Genomic DNA, 26,633 nt, shown 5'->3' with positions numbered 1-26,633 from the left:
ATAATTCCTCTTTTCCTATTTAATATTTTTAGAAGAACTAGCAAATTAGTCAAGAAAGTGACTTAGCTATGGAAAAATGGAAGGAAGAATTTTGATAAGAATTCAGAGGATAAGAGTATTAAACTTTGCTTATATTATCTAAGCTTTTATGCTCTACCCTGTTTATTCCAAGTGATGAAATGCTTCAATTCTTAATTTTTAGATGACCCAAAGCAACTCTAAAAAAAGGAATGAGATAAAGAAAGAAGGCAGAAGATTAAGATCTACTTAACATATCCATCATAATTTTCAAACGAAAAAAGTATACCTCTTAGAAATTCTAACTGGCAGGTCCTAATTAATGAGAATGAATGCTAGTCTTATCACTATAATATTTATTAGAAGTAGAAATGATGATAAATAAATAGCATAATTACACTATACACTTATTATAGTCAATAATTATTTTCCAACAATGTTCTCAGGTATTTTGGGGGGAATGTCTGTTATTGGAATTGGTTTAAAAGACAATACTTGCAGTTTTTTCTAAATAACTGAAATTAATAAAGTTGATCCTGTACAGCATTTATAATTATGCGTGTCTCACACAGATTTTTAAGAAATACAAAAGGGAATTCTGGAAGAAACTCTAGAAAGCAGTTCAAAATAATCTCACAAAATAAAAATTAGTCAAAGCAAACATTTCAGCAAGAAGCATAAACCTTTAAGTGGGATATTATTTATAATTTCCCATAGTTGTAAGGATTATTACACATATGAACCTGCCATCTAATTTGAAACTTTGAAAAGCCAAAATAGAAGATATTAAAAGAAAAGAAAAAGAATGAAATGCTGTAATAATGTTGTTAGGAAGATGACAGTAGCTTTATTTTAAATGTCTAACTAATTAGAAAAACAAAAGAAATCACTCAAAGTGATTTGACAGGTTATTCTATGTTGCAAACATATCACTGAATTTGTATGTCTAATAAAGGGCAGTTAAAAAGGTTCAGGAATGTCAAATGGGATTGGGGTGAGAGGAAGAAAGAAACAAACGTTTTTACCTAGGAAAAGAAACAGTATGCCCTTTTAAAAACTATTTTCAAATACATTTAATAAATGCAACAACTAGAACAAGTAGCCAAACTTTTAAAAGTTATTTTATACAAAGCATGCAAACTATTGATCTTCTTTACTAGTGCCTTCTAAATGTTCAAAATAAAGGAGTATTAACATTCACACAAAAATATTTGAAATTAAAAATATCTTACTAAATCAGCCCCTGCTTGAAGTAAAACATCTGCAACATCCGTATGTCCATTTTCACAAGCGTAGGTTAAGGCTGTGTCTCCTGTTGCTGTTGTAGCATGAACGTTAGCACCTGGCAAACAAAAAAATTACACATTTACTTTGTGAAGTTTATAATTTGGTGAAACTCATAAACTCTAAATATGAAAATATCAGATTTTAAGAATCCTAATTTTCCTTTAAATGTTTTGGAAGAATGCTTTTAGCCACACAGAAAGGAACTATACCAAATGATTAAAAAATACAATAATCTGGACTTCCCTGGTGGCACAGTGGTTAAGAATCCGCCTGCCAGTGCAGGGGACACGGGTTTGAGCCCTGGTCTGGGAAGATCCCAAATGCCGCAGAGCAACTAAGCCCATGCACCACAACGACTGAGCCTGTGCTCTAGAGCCCGCAACCCACAACTACTGAGCCGTGTGCTGCAACTACTGAAGCCTGCGTGCCTAGAGCCTGTGCCCCGCAACAAGAGAAGCTACCGCAATGGGAAGCCCGTGCACTACAACAAAGAGTAGCCCCCACTTGACGCGACCGGAGAAAAACCCACACGCAGCAACAAAGACCCAACGCAGCCAAAATAAATAAATAAATAAATTTCTTTTTTAAAAAAAAATCTGCCTATACATCCCCAGTAAGATATACCCTAAGAAATAAAAGGGCTGCTAAAGCCAAAAATATCAAACAGTTTTCAGAAATCATATTGACAGTAGTTTTGGTTTCTATTCTATGGATATTGTGGTAAAAATCAAATGAGTAATCCTTTGGTCAGTGAAATTCGGGGCATGGCTGAGAGAAAACACAGATAAAAGATTGCTGAAGTTAAGTAAAACCGTATGGTTCTGAATTGGAAGTACTGACATGAATTCATGTTGTATTATTATCTGTAAGAAAAATATTTCCTCACTCTGACCAACTAAAAAGGCCTAGAGACAATGAAAGACCAAGCCGAAACAGCATCTCTAGCTAAGATTGTGATCTCTAAGTACCATATCCTACTAAATGAAATTAGGGCTTCTTAAAGAAATAATTGGTTCCAAGACTGGGGGAGAATCTGTATAAGATGGGCCTGAAACACCTAGCAATATCAAAAAGCAAGGAAACAGACTATAATGAGGTCACACCAAAAGGATTTAGGAGCTAAACTTATTGACCAAAGATAGTGAAACTGTCCCATATTTCAGCAATTTTTACATCAAAAAGAATGAGGACTATGATAGAATAAAAGCCATCATGTATGTTTAAATCTAGAAGTTCAAAATGATGTTCAAATCAAAACAAAAAAAACCACTTCCTTGGTCACCAGTGAAGGATACTAGGGGTCCACCTCATTATTTGCGGTGAGTGGGGGAGAGAAAAGGGGGGGAAAATCAAACATTTATACTACTGTTCCTATATGATTTATACCTAAGAGTAACCAAATAGTTGATGAAGGGAAGTTTCTCTTTATAGACATATTTCTGCTAATAAACAAGGAAGGAATAATAGAATTTAGAATATTACCACTTTGTAACCCTTAACGAATTAATGGATCTAAGCAATGATCATCAATATCTAATAATCAAAAAGAGAGACAATCGGACATTTACTACCTCCTGAATAAAGTACACAAATACTACCTATGAAGTAGTCTTAAAAACAAAACAGAACAAAACAAACATACATCATACCTGAATTTAATCAAGTCTCTAGATCTAAGTACTACTTATAGAAAATCCAAGGGACAGAAAAACAAGTTAAATGAAATCATGGAGGTGCATTTAGCAAAATCCATACTCTGGGAACCCTAAAGGATAAACATTTCATGTCTTCAACCAAAACTTGCAAGGGAAAAAAGAAAAGAAAGATGATGAAGAGCCCATAAATTAAAGGGACTTAAGAGATGTATTGATCAAGAGTTACTGTATGAATCTTATTCGAATCCTAATTCAAAAAAGTCATTAAACGCACACATACACATTTATAAGACTATCAGGAAAATATGAAAACTGCTTGGGTATTTAATGACATCAAGGAATTATTATTTTAAAAATTTAGGTAAGGAAATGGTACTGTGGTTACTTTTTTTTTTTTTTTTTTTTGCAGTATGCAGGCCTCTCGCTGTTGTGGCCTCTCCTGTTGCGGAGCACAGGCTCTGGATGCACAGGCTCAGCGGCCATGGCCCACGGGCCCAGCCGCTCCGTGGCATGTGGGATCCTCCCGGATCGGGGCACAAACCCATGTCCCATGCATCGGCAGGCGACTCCCAACCACTGCACCACCAGGGATGCCCAAGGTCTTTTAATTTTTTTAAAAAACTGTATAGGAAATGTATTAAAAGACCTGTTGGATTCTTCTTTAGTGCTACACTATAAGAAGAAATGCATGTAAATAAATCACACTCTAATCTGGAAAAAAATTGTTTTAGGTAGTGATCACATAAAAAGTGATTCTCAGGCCCCCGAGACAGTTCCAGAAACTACCTACTTCAAATTAGCAAAAGTAGCTAAATATGAGAATCAGTGGTGATGCAATAGAAAAAACAATGTCAGGAGTTCTAAGTTTGAATATTGGCCCTGTCACTTATTAGCTTGATTTGCTTAGGGAAGTTATGTAACATGACTGTACACCAGTTTCTATATCTATAAAATGTGTGTAATATTTCTTACTATACCAGTGGCCAGTGGTAATTAACAGAGTTAACACATGAGCTGAGCAGAATGTCTGCTGATTTCTTAGTTAACATTATTTATTCCTTCTTTTTTTTTTTTTTGCGGTACGCGGGCCTCTCCTGTTGCGGAGCACAGGCTCCGGACGCGCAGGCCCAGTGGCCATGGCTCATGGGCCCAGCCGCTCCGCGGCATGTGGGATCCTCCCAGACCGGGGCACGAACCCGCGTCCCCTGCATCGGCAGGTGGACTCTCAACCACTGCGCCACCAGGGAAGCCCAAGCACAAATTATTTTAAAACTAAATACTTCTGGGACTTCCCTGGTGGTCCAGTGGTTAAGAGTCCAACTTTCACGGGGACGCGGGTTCGATCCCTGGTCGGGGAACTAAGATCCCACATGCCATGGGGCAACTAAGCCCACGTACTCTAGAGCTCGCGTGCCATACTGGAGAGCCCATGTGCCACAACTACTGGGCCCACGCGCTCTGGAGCCCACGTGCCACAACTAGAGAGAAGCCTTCACGCCGCAACGAAGAGCCTGCACCACAACAAAGATCCCTCACGCTGCAATGAAGATCCCGCATGCCACAACTAAGACCCAATGCAGCCAAATAAATAAATATTTAAAAACAAATAAAAAAAAAACCCCAAAAAACTAAATACTTCTGCCAAAAAAAAAATTTCCACTTGTTCGTTCATTCTTTCTTTCTTATTTTTTTTGAGAAGTCAGAAATGTCAAGAAATGAACAGGCTTAAGGGTATCAAATTATAACCTCTATGTCATCCTCACCTCCTCCTATTAATAGACACTAGGAGGAACTAACTTCTCCCCTCCAAAAGCCACAAACATTCAATAGAAAGATAAGGTCAACGGGAAGCCTTACAGTCACCAAGCAAACCTTAATAACTCTAAGAAACCTTTTAAAAAAATGACATTTTTGGAGATTTAAAAGCCTAAGAAGAGAGTTAAATTATGGAGCTGTCTTTCAACTTTTGTAGAAAGTTGAAAAAGTTATGGTTAATTGTTAAAGTTACGAAAGCAATATAAAAGTCTTTTTCTAAAAGGCGTTTTTAAAGCCACATACCAGCAGCCAGTAAATATTTAACCAACTCCAGGTGTCCCTCCTGAGAAGCCTCCATCAGAGGTGTGGAGCAGCCAAGTTCTATGTCAGCCCCTGCCTTAATCAGGAAGTCTGCAACTTCAGAAAATCCTCCACAGCAAGCCAACGTCAGAGCAGTTTCTTGGGTTTCTTCTGTCTGAGCATTTATATTTGCTCCTGAGGAAAGCATGAAAATAGATAAAACTAGTTACAAAAGACTTACAGCAAAGTGTTCTGATTTGTGATAATTATCTTTTCTCTGCTGCTGGGGTTCCTTCCAGGGTGTTGATAATTTATTTTATCATCAATGCAAAAAATATCTTAGTTGTAGTAAACTTCAGGGATACTGACACAAAAAACCCAAAGGAAATCGATTTTTTAATTAAAGAAGTAAAACTATTTTACCTTGTGCTAAGAGTAGTGCCACCATCTCTTCATGTCCTTCCCGAGCAGCTTCCATCAAGGGAGTGTATCCTTCATCATTAACTTCCTCAAGATTTGCGCCCCTCTCAATAAGTAGAGCTGCCAATTCAACGTGTCCTCCACAGGCAGCTAGCGTTAATGGAGACTCAAATGAATCTGCAGGCATATTCACTTGAGCACCACTATCCAAAAGCAAACGTGCCACCTCTACATGTCCATCCTGCAGATTTTCAGAAGTAAAACAAGAAGAAGGAATTTTTGTTTTGTTTTGATATTTTTTAAGTGAGAGAAGAAAAGCAAGAGATTGAGGAAAGACAAGAGGAAAAAAAAGGAGAGGCAGCTTAGAGGCATATATATTACCATGACCATCTGAACAATTTTTGAAATCTATCTTACCAAAAGTCCATTAAAATTATTTTACCTTACTTTTGAGCAAGCCCAAAATTTTCCACAAGAATCAGACTTGTGAGATACAGTTACAACTCCAAATAATTTTGAATTTCCACATTCTTTGAAGTTCAAAAAATTGTTAAATCCATAGTCAACAGTAACTCAAAATAAAATAATTACTGTTTATACTACAGCCAGAGTCAAATATAGCTATAGCCTCAAACTTAAGTGTCATGTTTAAGTGTAGAAACTGTGTTAGATCTATTTAAGAAAAGAAGACTTCGCATAAAGTAACACAACAAATTCTGTGAAGTCATTACCACTTGGGATTATGTCACCAAGGTAAATCCCTGTGGACTGATCCTATCCTATATTTTTTCTCATCACTAACTTGTAATGAGGCAAAGAATTTTACAAAGATGTAAAAATAAGTCGTATTCACTTGTAAATAATTTTACCATGAGCCCATCTGCATAGACAGTAAGGCAATTAATATTCTCATGGAGTGTATCCATTCTATCCCTCTATCATCATACATACATTTCTTTAGTTTCAAATTCTATACTACAAAATTTTATGTAACTCCTTAACTCCTGTTGTGCATATAAAGACAAATGGTATTGTTCTTTATTTCAAAAATGACCCAAATATTGCTAATGAAAAGTAAAGACTGAGTACAAAAATAAGGTTTTATAAGGTTGGGCAATTCTTTTACTAAAGAATTAATTAAAGAAACCTTAATTAAATATTAGGTTTCAGGATCCATCTAGAGTTTCATTATACTTAACTAAATAACTAACTTAGCTGTAACCACTTTTGACATGTCAAAAACAAATGACTTCACATTAAAATTTTAGTTTTACTAATACTTCAAATATATGTAAAATAAAATATATTTTAACCAAATTCCTATATTGAGTTACTGGTGTTTGATATACAATTCTAATTGAAAAGAAAATAAGGGTTTATGAATGCCCACAGATCAGGGAACTACTATTGCACCCAGCTTCTCTAGGCTCCCAAGAAATTGTTTTGCTTGAATTTAATTTTTGAAGAGTCTTTATATACTCTGCTAACATATCTTGAGTACATACCTTACAGACGAATTGTACTAAGCACTTTTTTTATGTTAATGAACAATATTATTTCTAACAAAGGAAAAAAGAACAAAATAAGAAATTAAAAAAAGAATAATCCACTCTTAAAGGCCTAATATCATTATTAGAATTTTTTTAAATTCTAAGACTTTAGTCTTAGCCTTTGAGCAGTAGCTGGGATTGGACTTACTCTCTATCATAAACAACTATAAAAATTGGGGAAAAAAGATAAAACAACTGGAGGCACTGGACAGCAACCAAGCTAGGGCTAGGGTTATGATAACTTAAAGAAGGGAGCATTTGAGATGCTCCCTTTTTTAAATAAAATATATATATATATTTTTAGCATCTTTATTGGAGTATAATTGCTTTACAATGGTGCACCAGTTTCTGCTTTATAACAAAGTGAATCAGCTATACATATACATATGTCCTCATATCTCCTCCCTCTTGCTTCTCCCTCCCACCCCTCTACGTGGTCACAAAGCACTGAGCTGATCTCCCTGTACTATGCGGCTGCTTCCCACTAGCTATCTATTTTACATTTGGTAGTATATATAAGTCCATGCCACTCTCTCACTTCGTCCCAGCTTACCCTTCCTCCTCCCCGTGTCCTCAAGTCCATTCTCTACGTCTGCATCTTTATTCCTGTCCTGCCCCTAGGTTCTTCAGAACAATTTTTTTTTTAGAGTCCATATATATGTGTTAGCATATGGTATTTGTTTTTCTCTTTCTGACTTACTTCACTCTGTATGACAGACTCTAGGTCCATCCACGTCACTACAAATAACTCAATTTTGTTTCTTTTTATGGCTGAGCAATATTCCATTGTATGTATGTGCCACATCTTCTTTATCCATTCACCTGTAGATGGACACTTAGGTTGATTCCATGTCCTAGCTATTGTAAACAAAGCTGCAATGAACACTGCGATACATGACTCTTTTTTTTTTTTTTTGCTGTACGCGGGCCTCTCACTGTTGTGGCCTCTCCCGTTGCGGAGCACAGGCTCCGGACGCGCAGGCTCAATGGCCATGGCTCACGGGCCCAGCCGCTCCGCGGCATGAGGGATCTTTCCAGACCGGGGCACGAACCCGTGTCCCCTGCATCGGCAGGCGGACTCTCAACCACTGCGCCACCAGGGAAGCCCCATGACTCTTTTTGAATTATGGTTTTCTCAGGGTATATGCCCAGTAGTAGGATTGCTGGGTCATATGATAGTTCTATTTTTAGTTTTTTCAGGAACCTCCATACTGTTCTCCATAGTGGCTGTATCAATTTACATTCCCACCAACAGTGCAAGAGGGTTCCTTTTTCTCCACACCCTCTCCAGCATTTATTGTTTGCAGATTTTTTATGATGGCCATTCTGACTGGTGTGAGGTGATATCTCATTGTAGTTTTGATTTGCATTTCTCTAATGATTAGTGATGTTGAGCATCCTTTCATGTGTTTGTTGGCTATCTGTATATCTTCTTTGGAGAAATGTCTATCTAGGCCTTCTGCCCACTTTTGGATTGGTTTGTTTGTTTTTCTGATACTGAGCTGCATGAGCTGCTTGTAAATTTTGGAGATTAATCCTTTGTCAGTTGCTTCATTTGCAAATATTTTCTCCCATTCTGAGGGTTGTCTTTTGGTCTTGTTTATGGTTTCCTTTGCTATGCAAAAGCTTTTAAGTTTCATTAGGTCCCATTTGTTTATTTTTATTTCCATTTCTCTAGGAGGTGGGTCTAAAAGGATCTTGCTGTGATTTATGTCATAGAGTGTTCTGCCTATGTTTTCCTCTAAGAGTTTTATACTGTCTGGCCTTACATTTAGGTCTTTAATCCATTTTGGGTTTATTTTTGTGTATGGTGTTAGGAAGTGTTCTAATTTCATTCTTTTACATGTAGCTGTCCAGTTTTCCCAGCACCACTTATTGAAGAGGCTGTCTTTTCTCCACTGTATATTCTTGCCTCCTTTATCAAAAGTAAGGTGACCATATGTGTGTGGGCTTATCTCTGGGCTTTCTATCCTGTTCCATTGATCTGTATTTCTGTTTTTGTGCCAGTACCATACAGTCTGGGTTACTGTAGCTTTGTAGTATAGTCTGAAGCAAGGGCATCTGATTCCTCCAGCTCCGTTTTTCTTTCTCAGGATTGCTTTGGCTATTTGGGGTCTTTTGTGTTTCCATACAAATTGTGAAATTTTTTGTTCTAGTTCTGTGAAAGATGCCATTGGTAGTTTGATAGGGATTGCACTGAATCTATAGATTGCTTTGGGTAGTACAGTCATTTTTACAATGTTGATTCTTCCAATCCAAGAACATGGTATATCTCTCCATCTGTTTGTATCATCTTTCTTTCATCAGTGTCTCATAGTTTTCTGCATACAGGTATTTTGTCTCCTTAGGTAGGTTTATTCCTAGGTATTTCATTCTTTTTGTTGCAATGGCAAATGGGAGTGTTTCCTTAATTTCTTTCAGATTTTTCATCATTAGTGTATAGGAATGCAAGAGATTTTTGTGCATTCATTTTGTATCCTGCTACTTTACCAAATTCATTGATTAGCTCTAGTAGTTTTCTGATAGAGTCTTTAGGATTCTCTATGTATAGTATCATGTCATCTGTAAACAGTAACAGCTTTACTTCTTTTCCAATTTGGATTCAACTATGTTGACTAATAGTGGTGAGAGTGGGCAACCTTGTCTTGTTCCTGATCTTAGTGAAAATGGTTTCAGTTTTTCACCATTGAGAACGATGTTGGCTGTGGGTTTGTCATATATGGCCTTTATTATGTTGAGGTAAGTTCCCTCTATGCCTACTTTCTGCAGGGTTTTTATCATAAATGGGTGTTGAATTTTGTCAAAAGTTTTTTCTGCATCTATTCAGATGATGATATGGTTTTTATCCTTCAATTTGTTAATATGGTGTGTCACATTGATTGATTTGCACATATTGAAGAATCCTTGCATTCCTGGGATAAACGTCACTTGATCATGGTGTATGATCCTTTTAACGTGCTGTTGGATTCTGTTTGCTAGTATTTTGTTGAGGATTTTTGCATCTATGTTCATCAGCGATATTGGCCTATAGTTTTCTTCCTTTGTGACATCTTTGTCTGGTTTTGGTATCAGGGTGATGGTGGTCTTGTAGAATGAGTTTGGGAGTGTTCCTCCCTCTGCTATATTTTGGAAGAGTTTGAGAATGATAGGTGTTAGCTCTTCTCAAAATGTTTGATAGAATTTGCCTGTGAAGCCATCTGGTCCTGGGCTTTTGTTTGCTGGAAGATTTTTAATCACAGTCTCAATTTCAGTGCTTGTGATTGGTCTGTTTATATTTTCTATTTCTTCCTGGTTCAGTCTCAGTAGGCTGTACTTTTCTAAGAATGTGTCCATTTCTTCCAGGTTGTCCATTTTATTGGCATATAGTTGCTTGTAGTAATCTCTCATGATCCATTGTATTTCTTCAGTGTCAGTTGTTACTTCTCCTTTTTCATTTCTAATTCTGTTGATTTGAGTCTTCTCCCTTTTTTTCTTGATGAGTCTGGCTAATGGTTTATCAATTTTGTTTATCTTCTCAAAGAACCATGTTTTAGTTTTATTGATCTTTGCTATTGTTTCCTTCATTTCTGATCTGATTTTTATGATTTCTTTCCTTCTGCTAACTTTGGGGTTTTTTTGTTCTTCTTTCTCTAACTGCTTTAGGTGTAAGTTTAGGTTGTTTATTTGAGATGTTTCTTGTTTCTTGAGGTAGGATTGCATTGCTATAAACTTCCCTCTTAGAACTGCTTTTGCTGCATCCTATAGGTTTAGGGTTGTCGTGTTTTCATTGTCATTTGTTTCTAGGTATTTTTTGATTTCCTCTTTGATCTCTTCAGTGATCTCTTGTTTATTTAGTAGTGTATTGTTTAGCCTCCATTCACTCTAACTTTTTCTCTTTGGGCATCTTCCAAACCATGGCCCAAGGAAATATATCCTAAACAAAGAGTGAACATTTTTACGACCAAAGAGTAAGGACCTAGGAGTAAAAGTGATGCTGAATTAAGCCTCAATAGGATCAGGGTGATTCACTGGTAATTTAACTGCCTGCTAGAACAGAATTTAACAGTCTTAAAAGGAATACAGGATAATCCAGGGCCTTGAAAAGGGATCATCCACAGCATGGATTACAAAAAAAATTACTAGACATATTAAGGGGCAAGAAAAAGTAACTGATCATCAAGATATAAAATAATAAAAGTTGGGCTTCCCTGGTGGTGCAGTGGTTGAGAGTCCGCCTGCCGATGCAGGGGACATGGGTTCGTGCCCCGGTCTGGGAGGATCCCACATGCTGCGGAGCGACTGGACCCGTGGGCCATGGCCGCTGGGCCTACGCGTTGGAGCCTGTGCTCCGCAACAGGAGAGGCCACAGCAGTGAGAGGCCCGCGTACCGCAAAAAAAAATAATAATAAAAGTTGACCCAGAAGTGAATCAAATATAGTAGTTAGAAGAAAAGAACTTCAAAATAACTACTAGATATATCAAAAAAAAATACAGGGAAAAAATTGAGAAAATGGATGAGGGAAAAAAAAAAAAAAGGGCATGTACCAAAACAACAAAGCTCCAAAATGTGGGGGAAAAGTGAAGCAACTAGAAGAAGAAATAGACAAATCCACAAACATATTTGGGAGATTTCAACACCCCCTCTCAACAACTGTTAGAACAGCTAAGACAGAAATTCAGAAAGGATGTAGAAGAACTCCACCATCTGTCAACAGGTCTTAATAAAACACTCCACTGACCAAAAGCAGAATATTCATTCTTTTCAAATGCCCATGGAATATATATGCACATCCTGACTATAAAATAAACCTCAAGAATTTTTTTTATGGTGTTTACTTTCTTTTTTTTCTATTGGAGTGTAACTGCTTTACAATGCTGTGTTAGTTTCTGCTGTACAATGAAGTGAATCAGCTATATGTATACATATATCCCCTTCCTCTTAGACCTCCCTACCACCCCCACCACCCATCCCACCCATCTAGGTCATCACAGAGCACTGAGCTGAGCTTCCTGTGCTCTATAGCATGTTCCCGCTAGCTATCTATTTTACTCATGGTAATCAAACCTCAAGAATTAAAGAACTCAAATCATACAGAGTGTGTTCTCTGATCAGAATGTAATCAAAGTAGAAATCATTAACAGACAACAGGAAAATTTTCAAACATTCAAACGTTTAAAACTAAACAACACATTGAAAGAGAATAACATATACTCCAATAAAAATTAATTTAAAAAATGCGGGGACTTCCCTGGTGGCGCGGTGGTTGGGAATCCGCCTGCCAATGCAGGGGACACAGGTTTGAGCCCTGGTCCAGGAGGATCCCACATGCCACAGAGCAACTAAGCCCATGAACCACAACTACTTAGCCTGCGCTCTACAGCCTGCGAGCCACAACTACTGAGGCCTGAACGCCTAGAGCCCTGCTCTGCAACAAGAGAAGCCACTGCAATGAGAAGCCCTAGCACCGCAACAAAGAGTAGCCCCGACTCACCCTGCAACTAGAGATAGCCCGTACACAGCAACAAAGACCCAACATAGCCAAAAAGAAATAAATGAATAAATTTTTAAAAAAAGAAAAGAAAGAGAATAACCATCCAATCAACCCACAGAATCATAAAAAATAATGCATGGCCGTTGTATTAAGCCACTATGTTTTGAGTGATTTGTTATGCAGTAATATACAATTGGAAGTAACACAGGCAAAAAAGTGCTTTACTTAATCACATCTCAAAAAACATTTGTATTTCCAGGTAATTTTCTTGTCATTAAACCTGTCTTAAAAACTCAGATTGCTCTGATTTCTTTGAATTTGATGTATGCTTCGTAGATATACATATATCTATGATATCTAAGTGCTTACAGATGTAGAAGAAAAATGGTTCCTGGACTGATCTATGACCAAATATGTTGGATACATTTTTGGAATCCAGCACTGTTTTATCAACAAAAGAATATATTTGCTAAGTAATATCCTTTGAAACATGTTTATTTTGAAAATTTGTGCTATCAACAGAAAATTTACATTAAATAGATTTTGCAACTGTTAGTAAAAAATTATTGGCATATGTAAAATATTTCATGTTTAGTGTCAAAATTTTTTCTATGATTTTTCTAACAAATATTCTTATTTTTAAAATTTGGCTTAAATAAGAGTCAGGGTAACGTTAGTGGCAAAAACACTCAGCTGAAAAAAGAAGACCTAGACTTAGAAAGGGCTACCACATACTGTTGCACAACCTACACAATTGATTGTGGTGTGCCTAGGACTCCAACATCTGCTATCTAACTATCTAACTCTGCATGTTTTGGGACAAGATTACCCAATTTCTTTGTTTCTCAGTTCTTTCAGTTATGAAATAAACAGACTGACTTAAGGTTCTAACCTAAAGATTTTATGTTGACAGCATTAAAGGTAATATTTCTCTTTGATACAAAATGCTTGCATGATAAATCTAATTCTAGGTTATCCTGGAAAGAAGCAAATAAATGCATTCTAGGTTATCCATAGATTATATTAGTCAATTTACTTTATAAGGTTTTAATATGAAGCTACAAAAACTTTAGAAAGATGTCTGTTACCTCCAAAATTAGAGTTTTATCAGTAATAACTCTAAAGCCAAATACATTACTTTAGGGTTACATGTTACTGTCCTTTTCCAAAAACATACCCAATCATAATTGTGTTAAATCTAGAATCAGGTTAAGAAATCATACAAACCAGAAACCAATTAAAGAAACAAAAAAAAGAACAAACTAAACCAAAACTAGCAGAAGGAAGGAAATAATAAAGATTAGTGCAGAGATAAAATAAAGACTAAAAAACGAGAGAGAAAAATCAATGAAACCAATAACTCCTTCTTTAAAAAGATCAACAAAATCAACAAAGCTAGAAGAACTAAGAAAAAGAAGACTCAAATTACTAAAATCAGAAATGAAAGAGGGGATATTACTACTGATAGTATAGAACTAGAAAGGATTATAAAAGAGAACTATGAACAACTGTATACCAACAAATTGAATAACCTTGATGAAATGGACAAATTCCTAGAAACACAAAACCTACCAAGGCTACATCACAAACAAGTAAAAAATGTAAACAGACATATATCTAGTAAGGAGAGTTAATCAATAATAAAAAGTCTCCCAACAAAGAAAACCCCTGGACCTGATAGCTTCACTGGTGAATTCTACTAAACACTTAAGGAAGAATTAGCTCCAATCCTTCTCAAATTCTTCCCCCCAAAATTAAAGAGGAGGTAAGACTTAAACTCATATTAAAAGGATTATACACCATGACCAAGTGGGATTTACTCCTGGAGTTCAAGGATGGATCAACATATGAAAACTGATTGATGTAATATACCACATTAACAGAATAAGGGAAAAAAAACACATGATTGGGACTTCCCTGGTGGTCCAGTGGTTAAGAATCTGCCTCCCAATGCAGAGGATGTGGGTTTGATCCCTGGTCAGGGACCTAAGACCCCACATGCTGCAAGGCAACTAAGCCCATGTACCACAACTACTAAGCCCGCACAACTAGACAGAAGACCGCACACCACAGCGAAGAGCCCACTTGCTGCAACTAAGACCCAATGCAGCCAAATTAATTAATTATTTTTTTAAAATTGTATAAGTTCCATTTAAAAAAAACTACTGAGCCCGTGTGCCACAGCTACTGAAGCCCGTGCGCCTAGAGCCCGTGCTCTGCAACAAGAGAAGCCTCCACAATGAGAAGCCTGCGCACCACAATGAGGAGTAGCCCCCGCTCAGCTCAACTAGAGAAAGCCCGTGCACAGCAACAAAGACCCATTGCAGCCAAAAAAATAAAAATTAAGTTAAAAAAAAACCCAAAACACCCAGAAAATAACAAGTGTTGGTGAGGATGTGGAGAAAATGGAACCCTCGTACACTACTGGTGGGAACATAAAATGGTACACCTGCTTGGAAAACAGTATGGTGGTGGTTCCTCAAAACATTAAAAACAGAATTACCATATGATCAAGGCATCTCGCTTTTGGGTATATATCCAAAAGAACTGAAAACAGGACTCAAACAGATATTTATACACCCGTTGTTCACAGCAGCATTATTCACAATAGCTAAAGCATGGAGGCGATGCAAGTGTCCATCAGTGGATAAATGGATAAGTAAAATGTGGTACATACAATAAAATATTATGTAGCCTTAAAAAACAAAGGAAATTCTGACATATGCTACAACACGGATGAACCTGAGGACATCATGCTAACTGAAATAAGTCAGTCACAAAAAGACAAATATTGTATGATTCCACTTATATGAGGCATTTAATGTAGTCAAAATGATAGAGATAGAAAGTGAATGGTGATCACAAAGAATAGGAAGAAGTGGGGAATGGAAAGTTGCTGTTTAATGGAAACAGAGTTTCAGTTTTATAAAGATGAAAAGAGTTCCAAAAATGGATGGTAGCGATGGTTGCACAGCATTATGCATATACTTAATAACTCTCAAAAATGGTTAACATGGTAAATTTTATGATATGTGTATTTTACCATAATGAAAGAATTGGGAAGAAAATAAAAGTACATCAGTGTGTTGAAAATGACATAGCCAAGCCTGCCTTTTGTATGATTTCTTACATTAACGGATTTACTATCAAAAGATAAACAAAACATCGTAAACTCCCCCTTCCCTCTCTGATAATGTACAAAATTTTCAAGATCTTTACTATCTCATAATAATGATTTTTCCAAAAGAATACAAATAATTCTCAAAGGCTGAAACACATATGACCCTTTCTTCCCATAAAATCTCATGTGAGTGCAATTTAAAATTACCATGCAAGCCTCCATTAAGGCAGTGTGCATCTCATCTGTTTTGTGCTCTTGATCTGCACCAGCATCAAGCAGAAAGCGAACCATATCCAAATGGCCTTTGAAAAAAAGAACACAAATTTTAAAACTATATTTCTCAAGAACTATCGATTTAATATATAAGTATTAAAATAGGGAATCTTTTTCTTTCAGGTGTCTATACAAAAATTTACAAGAGAACTTATTTTGCGTTCAATAAAGAAATCAATGACAATTTTACAAAGCCAATCCAAAATAATAAGCAGGCTCTCGTCAAGGTCTTATCTAGGTTTTAAAGACTGAATTAGTTCAAAGCACATTAATTCAAGTAAAGCAATAAAGTAATAATACTTATTCTTTGATTTACTCTGTATAAAATATAAATCAAAACACTGAAATCAAATAGAATGCCAGGTAAAGTATGTTTGGATCATATTTTTCAGAAAAAAAGCTTTAAAATAATAACCATAAACTCACTGTGGCAATGAGCAGGCAGAGAAAACTCCATTCAAAATAATTTCAACCCTCTTGATACATTTAGTATATAAAAAGCCTTATAATAGTCAATAAGAAAAAGACAAACACTCCAGTAGAAAAATGGATGAAGGACATGAAATGGTAATTCAAAAAAAGAAGTGAAAATGAATATTAAACTGATGAAAAAAATATTAAACCTTCCTATTAAAAAATTGCAAATTAAAATAAGACACCATTTTTTACTATCAAAATGGCAAATATTAAAAAGAATAATACCCAGTGTTGGTGAGGGTGTAGGGTGGGGTAAAGGGCACTCTCAAACACTGCTGGTGGGAGTGTAAATTGGTTCAACCTTTCTAGAAGGCAATTTGGCAATATGTATCAAAAGCCTTAAAAATGTCCATACCCTTTGACCCAGCAATTCCACTTCCAGGAATTTATCCTAAGGAAATAATCAGAGATTAGGCAAAGATGTCTGCACAAGGATGTTATCACAGTGTTTTTAATAATAGTGAAAAACTGGGAACAATGCAAGTGTCCAACAATAGGCAATTATGGTGCATCCATTTGATGTATTTGGCAGAGATTGCTAGTTTCCTACCCAATATACATTCTCTCATTTTTCCTTAATAACAGAACTCCCGATTTCATCTCAGTGGCAACAGGCCTGACTAAAAGACTACATTTTCCAGCCTCCCTTGCTATTATGTGTAGCCAATGAGATGTAAAAGGGACTTATAAGGCAGAACTTCTAGGAAGATTCCTTAAAGGTAGCTTACTAAGTTGGAAGGCATTCCTCATTTTGCCCTTACCCTCTTCATCCTTCCTAGAATATGGATTGCTGGAGCCCTAGCTACCATCTTTGATTATAGTTCCACATCTGAGGATTCAATCAACTTTGGATTGTTTAGTACTATAGTACACACTTACTGAAAAAAGTCTGTATGTAAGTGAACCTGTGCAGTTCAAAACCATGTTGTAAGAGCCAAGTGTATATATATTTGTTTATAAATGTACTTAAAAAACAAACTAGAAGTAAATATACTAAAATATTGTTTACATGCTTTTTAAATCTTTAGATGGTAGCATTACATGTCATTGTAAAACTTCTTTACACTATTCTGTGTTTTTCAGGTTTTCTATATCAAGTGTGATTATTATTATTTGAGTGTGTATTATTTTTAAAATAAAGGTTGGAAAAATCATATAAAACAAAAGTTATTAAAGAATGGAAACCCTCTAAGTCTGTGCTAAGAGTTTTGGTTGACCTTATAGCTAGTTGAATAAATTTGAATTAAAATAATAAAAAAACATATACTATGAAACTATACTTTAGGAAATACATGCTAAAATGGACTTTCTATATAATCTCTTAGAAGCTAGATAATTTTATAGCACAGGGAAAGTATAAGAAATATAAAATTAACTCTAATACTCAATATTCAAATATTTAAATATTCAAAGTTGCTATGAAAAAAACCCTATAAACATATATATATTTATAGAGTACCTTTGTAGCATGCAAGTGTAAGAGCACTTTCTTTGAATTCGTTAGAATGAGTGTTGATGCCTGCCCCATGATCTAGAAGAACTCTTGCAACTTCCACATGACCTGCACTGGCTGCTTCCATTAAGGGGGTATGTCCATTTTCATTATGATCTTCTATATTTGCGCCTTCATTAAGTAGCACTTTCACAATGTCAACAAATCCTCCAGCACAGGCATAAGTTAGTGCAGTGTTTCCTAAAACAGAACAAAAAGAAATTAAAAATTATGATAAAACTGATATAATTACAATTATACTACTGCTCTAGTTCTATCTCTTCAATTACCTTACATAAACCACTAGAACTATTATCTCATTTTTTTGTTGTATTGGTTAGAAGCATCATCTTAATTTTTTCACTAATTAAAAGGCTTATTATAAACAAACCAATTTACCTCTCTCCATATTTCCTTAGCTTGTAAAATAAGATTAAGTGCCATCTTGAAAAATCATTTCCAACATATTTTCATATAAAATATTTTAATGTACCACTCAAAGTTATTGCTTTTTCTTTCAACACAGTACAACTTAGAAACACTTAACATTTTCTTTCTATGTACATTCATTTCTTAATTTTCTTTTACCTCTCCTTTATCTTTACACATTTATTCATTTAGTCTACATTTATGAGACCCAGGGAGACAGATATAAATCCCTCTCAGCATAATTCCTTCAAAATAAAAATGTATTTAAAAGGTCATTATTCCCTGATTTGCCACTTATTCCTTTCCTGATTTTGTTTTGAGGACTCTTATTTATTAAAGGGAGTAGGGAGATGGTTTAACCATCCAACAGTGTGAGATTGAAGAAGACTGTTTTAAAGGTTCAGCAAGAAAACTATCATTTCAAACCCAATTTGTTCAGAATTCAACTGTTTAACAGTCTCAGACATGGAGGATATTAATATTACTACGACCTAGACAAGGTGGTCAGCAAAGTAACCTATAATCCTTTCTAAGAAGTCATGGTCGTTTAAAAAATAAATTAGGCTACATTTAATATATACTTAATGGTATGGAAGACTGATATGCTTTCATTATTGAAACTGTATTTTAAGCCATGTGCTTGCCTCACTAAATCCAAGGAATCTCATTACTAAATGTACAGCTATAACTCAAGACATATGACCGAGGCTTATAAAGAACCTTACTAGAGTAGCTTTCATGCTGCAGCAGAATATCTTATTAGTAAATGCATTCTGTACACTTGACAGAAAAAACTCTATAGGGTTTTGACTCTCAGGTTAATCTATATAAGGGAGTTGTATTTAAATGAGATAAAGAATTGTGAAAGATACAGTTCATAAATTTGCCTCTTTGTACATCATATATATTGTGGCAAAAAAGAAATTGCCCCCAGCAAAAAAACTGTCAATCTTTTTTTTTTTTTGCGGTATGCGGGCCTCTCACCGCCGCGGCCGCTCCCGTTGCGGAGCACAGGCTCCGGACGCGCAGGCCCAGCGGCCATGGCCCATGGGCCCAGCCGCTCCTAGGCATATGGGATCCTCCCGGACCAGGGCATGAACCCGTGTCCCCTGCATCGGCAGGCGGACTCTCAACCACTACGCCACCAGGGAAGCCCAAAACTCTCAATCTTGACCAAACAGAATGTAAGAGTGTTTCAAAGACTTTTAAAGATATCAAATTAATCTATATTTTACTCACAGATTCTAAACAAGGGCTATGATTTTTCTGTATGTTTACAACCAGTTTTCCCTAGGAATCAAATTTTTATCTCTCAGGTTATAGTTATTTATATCAATTTGTTTTCCTAAAATTAACACATCATTTTCTACATACCTGTTGCAGACTGGGAGTTGACATCTGCATCATGAAGAAGTAATAATTTCACAATATCTAAATAACCTCCACTGGATGCTGCCATTAGGGGGGTTATATCTCCTTTATTCCCTCTGTCTTCAACATTAGCATGCATAGCAAGCAATACCTTTAAAACACATATGCACACAGAGAGAAACTGTCAATTCTTACAATTAACATTACTTCTAAAGAATATATTGAATCTGGGAAGATATTCTTTTAGAGTGGAGGCAAGGAAAAATAAAAAATAATCACCTTTTGGGAAAATATGCCAATGATGTTCACTGCTCAAAACACCTGGTTAGATGTTATATTTTACAATACCATTACATAGTAATCTTTAAGTAAAGTAGGTAATCACATTAACCATCCAATTATACAATTTAACTGCTCCTGTCAAAGAATTAGTGTTATGCTCAGGATTATTTAGCAAGAGAACAGCAAAACTATACTCACAAGACACAAACTAACTAGTAAACACATGGCTATTTCCCAAAATTGCTCTAACAGGAAAAAAAAAAAAAAAACTAAAAGAATTGGGATAATCTAGATGAAATGAAAATAAATCAATATCTTTCATTATACTTGTATATTATTTCTAAAGGCAACTTTAAAATATTATTATTATTTCTATGTTTTCCTTATTCATTAGGACTATTTTTGAGTAAGCGGCAGAAAAAAACGGACCATGCCAAGTTGCATGTACAGACAACAAAAATTAATTATGTATCAGTTTCTATTTTACCTACTGCCAAAAAGGAAAGACCTTGGCTTCTAATGATAATTTCTTTTATTAATGATAAAAATAAACAAAACATCAAAACCCTTCCACAATTTTGATCACTAAAGATTATTTCTGCTTACTTGTGCTAATTCATAATACCCGGCTGAACAAGCCAAACACAGCAGGCTTTCTCCTTCTTCTGTATGTTCATTTACACTTCTGCCTTCATCTAGCAATTTACGAACAGCATTCACATCCCCATCTGAACAAGCCTCCGCCAGACTGCGACTGAAAACAAAACCAACAAAGAAAGACTCAAGGTCCTATGACAACGAGTTACATTAAATATATACGGTTAGTCATATATAGAAAAATCTGATATGGTAAGAAGAAAATTATTTGAATATTTGTCTGCAATACTAATTTTTCATGTATGTGAACCAAGCCAGAAAGGCAATAAATAAATATGAAAACAGCTGTCATTTTTATCTTTCAAAATGTCCTAACATACTCTTATATTAAATTTTAAATAAACTTTATACAGCATTAGATGCACAATTTTTTAAACTAATGTAATGATTCCCAAAGACATTTGGGATATAATCCTATGTCTTAAAATTTTATTTGATAACAGTGAGGTGACTAGATGAAATAGAAGGTAAAAATCTAAGTAAAATTTTTACTGCAGAATGACTAACAAAATCAGTGAATCTCAAACTTTAATGTGCATACAAATAGCCAATGTTTCTTGTTCAAAGGTAGATTCTGATTCAATAGATCCAAGATGGGGTCTGAAATTCTGAATTTCTATGATGCTGACGCTGCTAGTCCATGGACCATATTTGAGTAACACAGACCTAGATTATTGCATAAACAACCCATTTCATTTATTATTACTCAGGCAGTCAGTTTAGAGTTTCCTACTATAACCTTTAGAATAAGTAACTTCCTCAGAAATGAAAACCAGATATTGAATTGAATACCCAGCAGAAGTCATTAAACACATACGTGTCTACTTGTCCTGCATTGTGGCTGTTTTCCGCTCTCATCCGTGTCAGTGCAGCAGCAGCTTCATCCAGTGCACAACTTACTGAAGATGTCAGTCTTCGGAGTACCTCAGGATCTGCAAAGGCTTTACCATCAGCAGTTGACAATTTGCCAATTCCTTCAGTGTGCATCAGTCAGTTCAGGGAAAGAAAAAGCATAAATGTGTAAACTGTAATTACATTTCTAAACACTATTCTCTAAGGCAAAATGGCATAATCTCCATATGCAAAGCTGATAATTTCAATTTTGTCACTAATGTCAAAAGGCCATTGCATAACACCTATGTTTTAGTCTTTTCATCTTTACAGTGCACATAATACTAATTTATCCTCTACCTAACTCCAAATGTTAACTTAACATGATGCTTACTGTAATGAATGAATGAGATTTCTATCAAAGTACAATCACAGCATAAGATCTCTAGTATAGGATCCTATCTATTTTCAGTACTAATGAAGGGGCTATTCTGTAATATTAAAACAAACAATCCAACAGTTTCTTCCTTTGATTGAATAGCCACCTAGAACCATTTTCTGGGGCAAGAGTGTAAATTAAAATAAATTAATTCTCATATTTAGTATTTATTATGTGCTTATGATGTGCCAGACATTAGGGGGACAGAAAGGAATAAGACATAGTTCCTGTCCTTACAGGACTCGCAATATGGTAAGTCTAAGTTGCCAATAAATCTTTTTCTCTAGATTCAGTGAGGAATCAGTGACTACTGCAACAAAATTTTGTTGATAATATCACCACCTGTTACTGCTGAAAATGAGAAACAGTCAATAAAATTTTATAGAACAAAAAAAAGGGAAACTTGCCCAATAAGATAAAAAATATATTGTGATGCTATTCAATTACAACAGTATGATAGTATGATACTTGCAAAGAAAAAAGATAATTTTATCAAGGATATGTAATAGCGGCAAACAATAAAAGAACTTAGATCATCTGTGAATTCAATATATGATAAAGGTGACATTTCAAATCAGTGGATATAGGAGGGCTTATTTAATATTGTTCAGAAACTGATTATTTGAAAATTAGGTAAGATCTCAAATTCACACCATTTACAAAAATAAATACCAGGTAGACTTAAATGAAATCTGAAAAGTACTATTATACTATGTAGTATTTTTCTATTGCTGATGTAGAGGAGGTTCTTCTAAGCATGAGACCAAATCACAAAAGCTATAAAGTAAAAAATTAGTAAATGTGATATTAAACATTTTTAATTCCAATAAAAATGTCTATATAATTAAAGACACCATAAATAAAGTTAAGGCAAAATAAAAACTGGAAAAATTAACACCCAATGAATTTATATCATTTATAAAGAGCTACCGCACAACTTATTGATAATATTGAATGAACACAAACTATGAAATTGACCAAAAGAAGACTGAGGAAAGCTGTTGATAGGAATGTATACTGGCATAAACTTGAGGGACCACTTTGATAAAAGCAATCAAAATTTTGAATGCAAAAATATCCTCTGACCCAGCAATATCACTTTCTAGGAATCTGTCCTATGAAGATACTTGCACAAGCAAGAAAAGTTATAGATATACATGGATATGAACTACAGCATTATTTGTGATATCAAAAAAATTGGAAATAACGTAAAAATCCTTCAATAAGCCATTGGTAAAATAAACTGTGGTGCATCCAAGCAACAGAATATTATCTTACCCTTAAAGAAGGAGAAAGATCAACATATCCTGTTATGGAAGGATGGCCACAATAAATTAAGTGAAAAAAAGAAAATTATAATTTGTATAAATGATATAATTTCATTTAAAAAAATCATGTATATTCAAACATATACATGTATTTATATAACTACAAGGGAAAGTCTGGAAGTATATGTAAACCTTTACAATGGGCAGGCTTTAAAATCTACTGAATACATTTCATATTGTTTTAGCTATTTTATATATTACATTTATAATTTAGAAAAGACTTGTTAAAAATTCTTCTTGAAATGCCCTTAATTCTTAATTTTCTTTAAAAATCTCAAAGAATCTTAAAGAAAAAAATATTTTCAACTTCAATTTTTTTGGTTAAAATAGCATTAAGAATTCTATCTTCTTAAGAAGCCTAGTAACGTCTAACACATTCTCATAATTGAAAACAATGCATAAGTCTTAAATGTTATAGGCTCAACACAATGTCCAAAAAGCAAATGAAAATACTAATGAACAAAAAAGTATTCATTAAGCCAACTGACTTGCACAGGGCTTCAAAGGAGTACATCATTTTAAAAAACATCTGACAATTTCTTTGGATAAATATCATATCCAACAATGCCTGGAGTTTAAATTGTCAAAACACACAAAATTTTAAAATTCAGTAATTTCTCACACCTCCTGCAAGACATGATTTTCAAGGTTTATTTTCTCTCTCACAATATAGGTAAGAAAAGCAAGCAATTCTAAGGTATCTTGTATAAGGTGTAAGTATATAAGTACTTATACTTAACCATGAACCTGAAGAAAAATGCTCAATGTAGCAGAAAAGAGCCATCCCTGAGTGAGACTCATGAGGTGGCCAGAAAAAAGAGAAATAGGTTTAAAATCCTTAATTAGGGGTCTTGGAGTAGTACCCACAGTATGAGTGAAATGTCAGCCTAAACTAGAGAGGAGATGTACTTTCACCAGTAAACAAAGCTTGATTTAGGGAAGGAAAGTAACTTAGTCCAGAAAAGACATGGAGAAGAAAAACGCATTTTCTCCACATTTCTCTCTGCTCTAAGCTGGTTCTAAAGCACAGGAAAAAAATTAAAAAATAAAAAATTATATATATATATATATGGGGTGGCCATGGCACTCCTATTTCAGGAATCTTACATAGACTATTCCTAAATCAAAAGTAGGAGACTCACAATAAATCCAAAGAAGGGAGGGACACCAAAGCAATTACTAATGTGATTTTTTTTTTTTGGCCACACTGCACTGCACGCAGGATCTTAGTTCCCCAACCAGGGATCAAACCTCTGCCCCCTGCAATGGAAACTTTTTTTTAAAGAAGGTTTAAATTAAACCGTCTGCTCTAAATTAAACCATCTTCTGCTAGATACTTAAATTGTTTTGTTCAATCTAATTTTAAGTTTCGGTCAGTTCCAAAAAGACACATTAGATGGACTAAAAGTCAATCTGCTATAAATTTTACCTATGCTTTTTCATAAGAGGAGAAAGTTAAAAGAATAAGAAGAATTATCAAAGTAAACACATTCCTAACATACTATATATATGTCTTGGGACTTCAATGGTGGCACAGTGGTTGAGAATCCACCTGCCAATGTAGGGGACACGGGTTCGATCCCTGGCCCGGGAAGATCCCACGTGCTGTGGAGCAACTAAGCCCATGCGCCACAACTACTGAGCCTGAGCTCTAGAGCCCGCGAGCAGCAACTACGGAACCCACGTGCCACAACTACTGAAGCCTGCGTGCCTAGAGCCCATGCTCCGCAACAAGAGAAGCCACCGTAATGAGAAGTCTGTGCGCCTCAACGAAGAGTGGCCCCCACTCGCCGCAACTAGAGAAATCCCACGCGCAGTAAGGAAGACCCAACACAGCTAAAAATAAATAAAATTTTTAAAAATGGTTAAATGTTACTATATAGCAGGGAACTATACTCAATAACTTGTAGTAAACCATAATGGAAAAGAATATATATATGTGTAAAACTGAATCACTTTGCTGTACACCTGAAACTAACACAACATTGTAAATCAACTATGCTTCAATTAAAAAAAAAGTTAGTGTTGAGCCTAGAAATCACTCACTGAGAACTTTCAACCAAGAATTTTTTAAACATAAAATGTGAACATTTTCTTTAGGAAATTAAAAAAAAAACAAATTTTACAGATTTCAAATTTTATATAACATATATAATTTGGGGATAATCTTTTATAACTTTGTATAGAGATGGAGTCTTGGGGGTTTTTTTTTGTCTTTTTTTTTTTTTTTCCAGCCATGCCACGTGGATTGCAGGATCTTAGTTCCCCTACCAGGGATCGAACCCATGCCCTTGGCAGTGAAAGCGCAGAGTCCCAACCACTGAACCACGAGGGTATTCCCTGGAGTCTTTTAAAAAGATGAAAAAGAGAAAATAAAGTACCTGCTGCTTCCAGCAATGCTTCTAGTCGTGCCTGTGTCTCTGGATCCACAGTGCGTAAGTCTGCTCCTTCTGCAGTACTTGATAAGAATATCTCTGATGTTGTTTTCAGCACCGGGTTATCCAGATCTTCTTGGTCCAAAATAAATGATTCAACCTGTTTAGGAATTAAAGATGCAATATCCATGAAGCTGATCTTAATATTGTTAGAATAACAGCAATTTAAGGTAATATGACTTCTGATTTGGAATTCAAATATAACCAAATAAATTATTGTAGAAACAGGGGGTTATAGGGAGGGACTTTGAGGGAGCCTCCTGACTATCTGCTTATCTTCAGACACGACTACAGATATAACCCAGACACACCAGATTAAAGTTTCCTGGAGAGCAATGAATCTTCTGTGCCTACCACAGAGCCTGAAAAGCAGCATTTTTTAAATGAAACAAGTACATCAACATAGGCCCTAGGAAGATGTATGCAGGAGTAGATAGTAGAAAGCCTAGATAGCATAAATAGGTCATTAAAGTATCGTTTCTCCTCTCTTCCAATTAATATATTCAATTCTGACAAACTAAAGAAGATTTAACCCACTATCAAATATCCTAATTGCTCTAGACAGGAAAACTCTATTAGGTTAGGAATCATAGTCATTTGTTCACTGCTCTGTCCTCTGAGCCTATGAATACCTTGTACATAGTACTTATTCAATACATATTTGTTGAAATGAATCCTATAAGCAAAATCAACTTACGAAAATAAACATGCAACACTCTAATTTCAAATCAAGTTAATTCTAAATTTTCTTACCAAATAAAATATGCACAACCTTTCTGGGAAGCAGTTTGGAAATGTGTATCAAAATGCTTTAAAAAGCACATGCCGGGCTCCCCTGGTGGCGCAGTGGTTGAGAGTCCGCCTGCCGATGCAGGGGACACGGGTTCGTGCCCCGGTCCGGGAAGATCCCACATGCCGCGGAGCGGCTGGGCCCGTGAGCCATGGCCGCTGAGCCTGCGCGTCCGGAGCCTGTGCTCCGCAACGGGAGAGGCCACAACAGTGAGAGGCCTGCTTACCGCAAAAAAAAAAAAAAAAAAAAAAA

At 35.5% G+C, this 26,633-nt stretch overlaps 1 protein-coding gene across 12 annotated transcripts in view; it reads right to left on the bottom strand.

Annotated features, from left to right (window-relative positions):
* LOC114893208 (ankyrin repeat and KH domain-containing protein 1) overlaps positions 1-26,633 on the bottom strand; it is a 122,741-nt gene that overhangs the window by 73,628 nt on the left and 22,480 nt on the right. For 11 of the 12 annotated variants that reach the window (XR_003792849.1, XR_003792850.1, XM_029218831.1 and 8 more), the window contains exons 2-10: positions 25,538-25,691; positions 21,376-21,532; positions 20,508-20,655; positions 19,623-19,770; positions 17,787-18,020; positions 15,785-15,879; positions 5,439-5,676; positions 5,019-5,210; positions 1,251-1,360 (exon numbers count right to left, since the gene is read on the bottom strand). Coding sequence is in view for 10 of the 12 variants with exons in the window: in XM_029218831.1 (XP_029074664.1) it covers positions 1,251-1,360; positions 5,019-5,210; positions 5,439-5,676; positions 15,785-15,879; positions 17,787-18,020; positions 19,623-19,770; positions 20,508-20,655; positions 21,376-21,532; positions 25,538-25,691 (1,476 nt within the window). In the remaining 2 variants the exon portion in view is untranslated. The remainder of the gene's footprint in view (positions 1-1,250; positions 1,361-5,018; positions 5,211-5,438; positions 5,677-15,784; positions 15,880-17,786; positions 18,021-19,622; positions 19,771-20,507; positions 20,656-21,375; positions 21,533-25,537; positions 25,692-26,633) is intronic. The other variant, XM_029218841.1, reaches the window with a different exon arrangement.

This window comes from Monodon monoceros, unplaced genomic scaffold, assembly GCF_005190385.1.
Source record: "Monodon monoceros isolate NGI ecotype Baffin Bay Population unplaced genomic scaffold, NGI_Narwhal_1 Super_Scaffold_12, whole genome shotgun sequence".
In the NCBI taxonomy this organism is placed as follows: Eukaryota; Metazoa; Chordata; class Mammalia; order Artiodactyla; family Monodontidae; genus Monodon; species Monodon monoceros.
The sequence above is the reverse complement of the archived record's forward strand: the minus strand, read 5'-3'. Positions and strand labels throughout refer to the sequence as shown.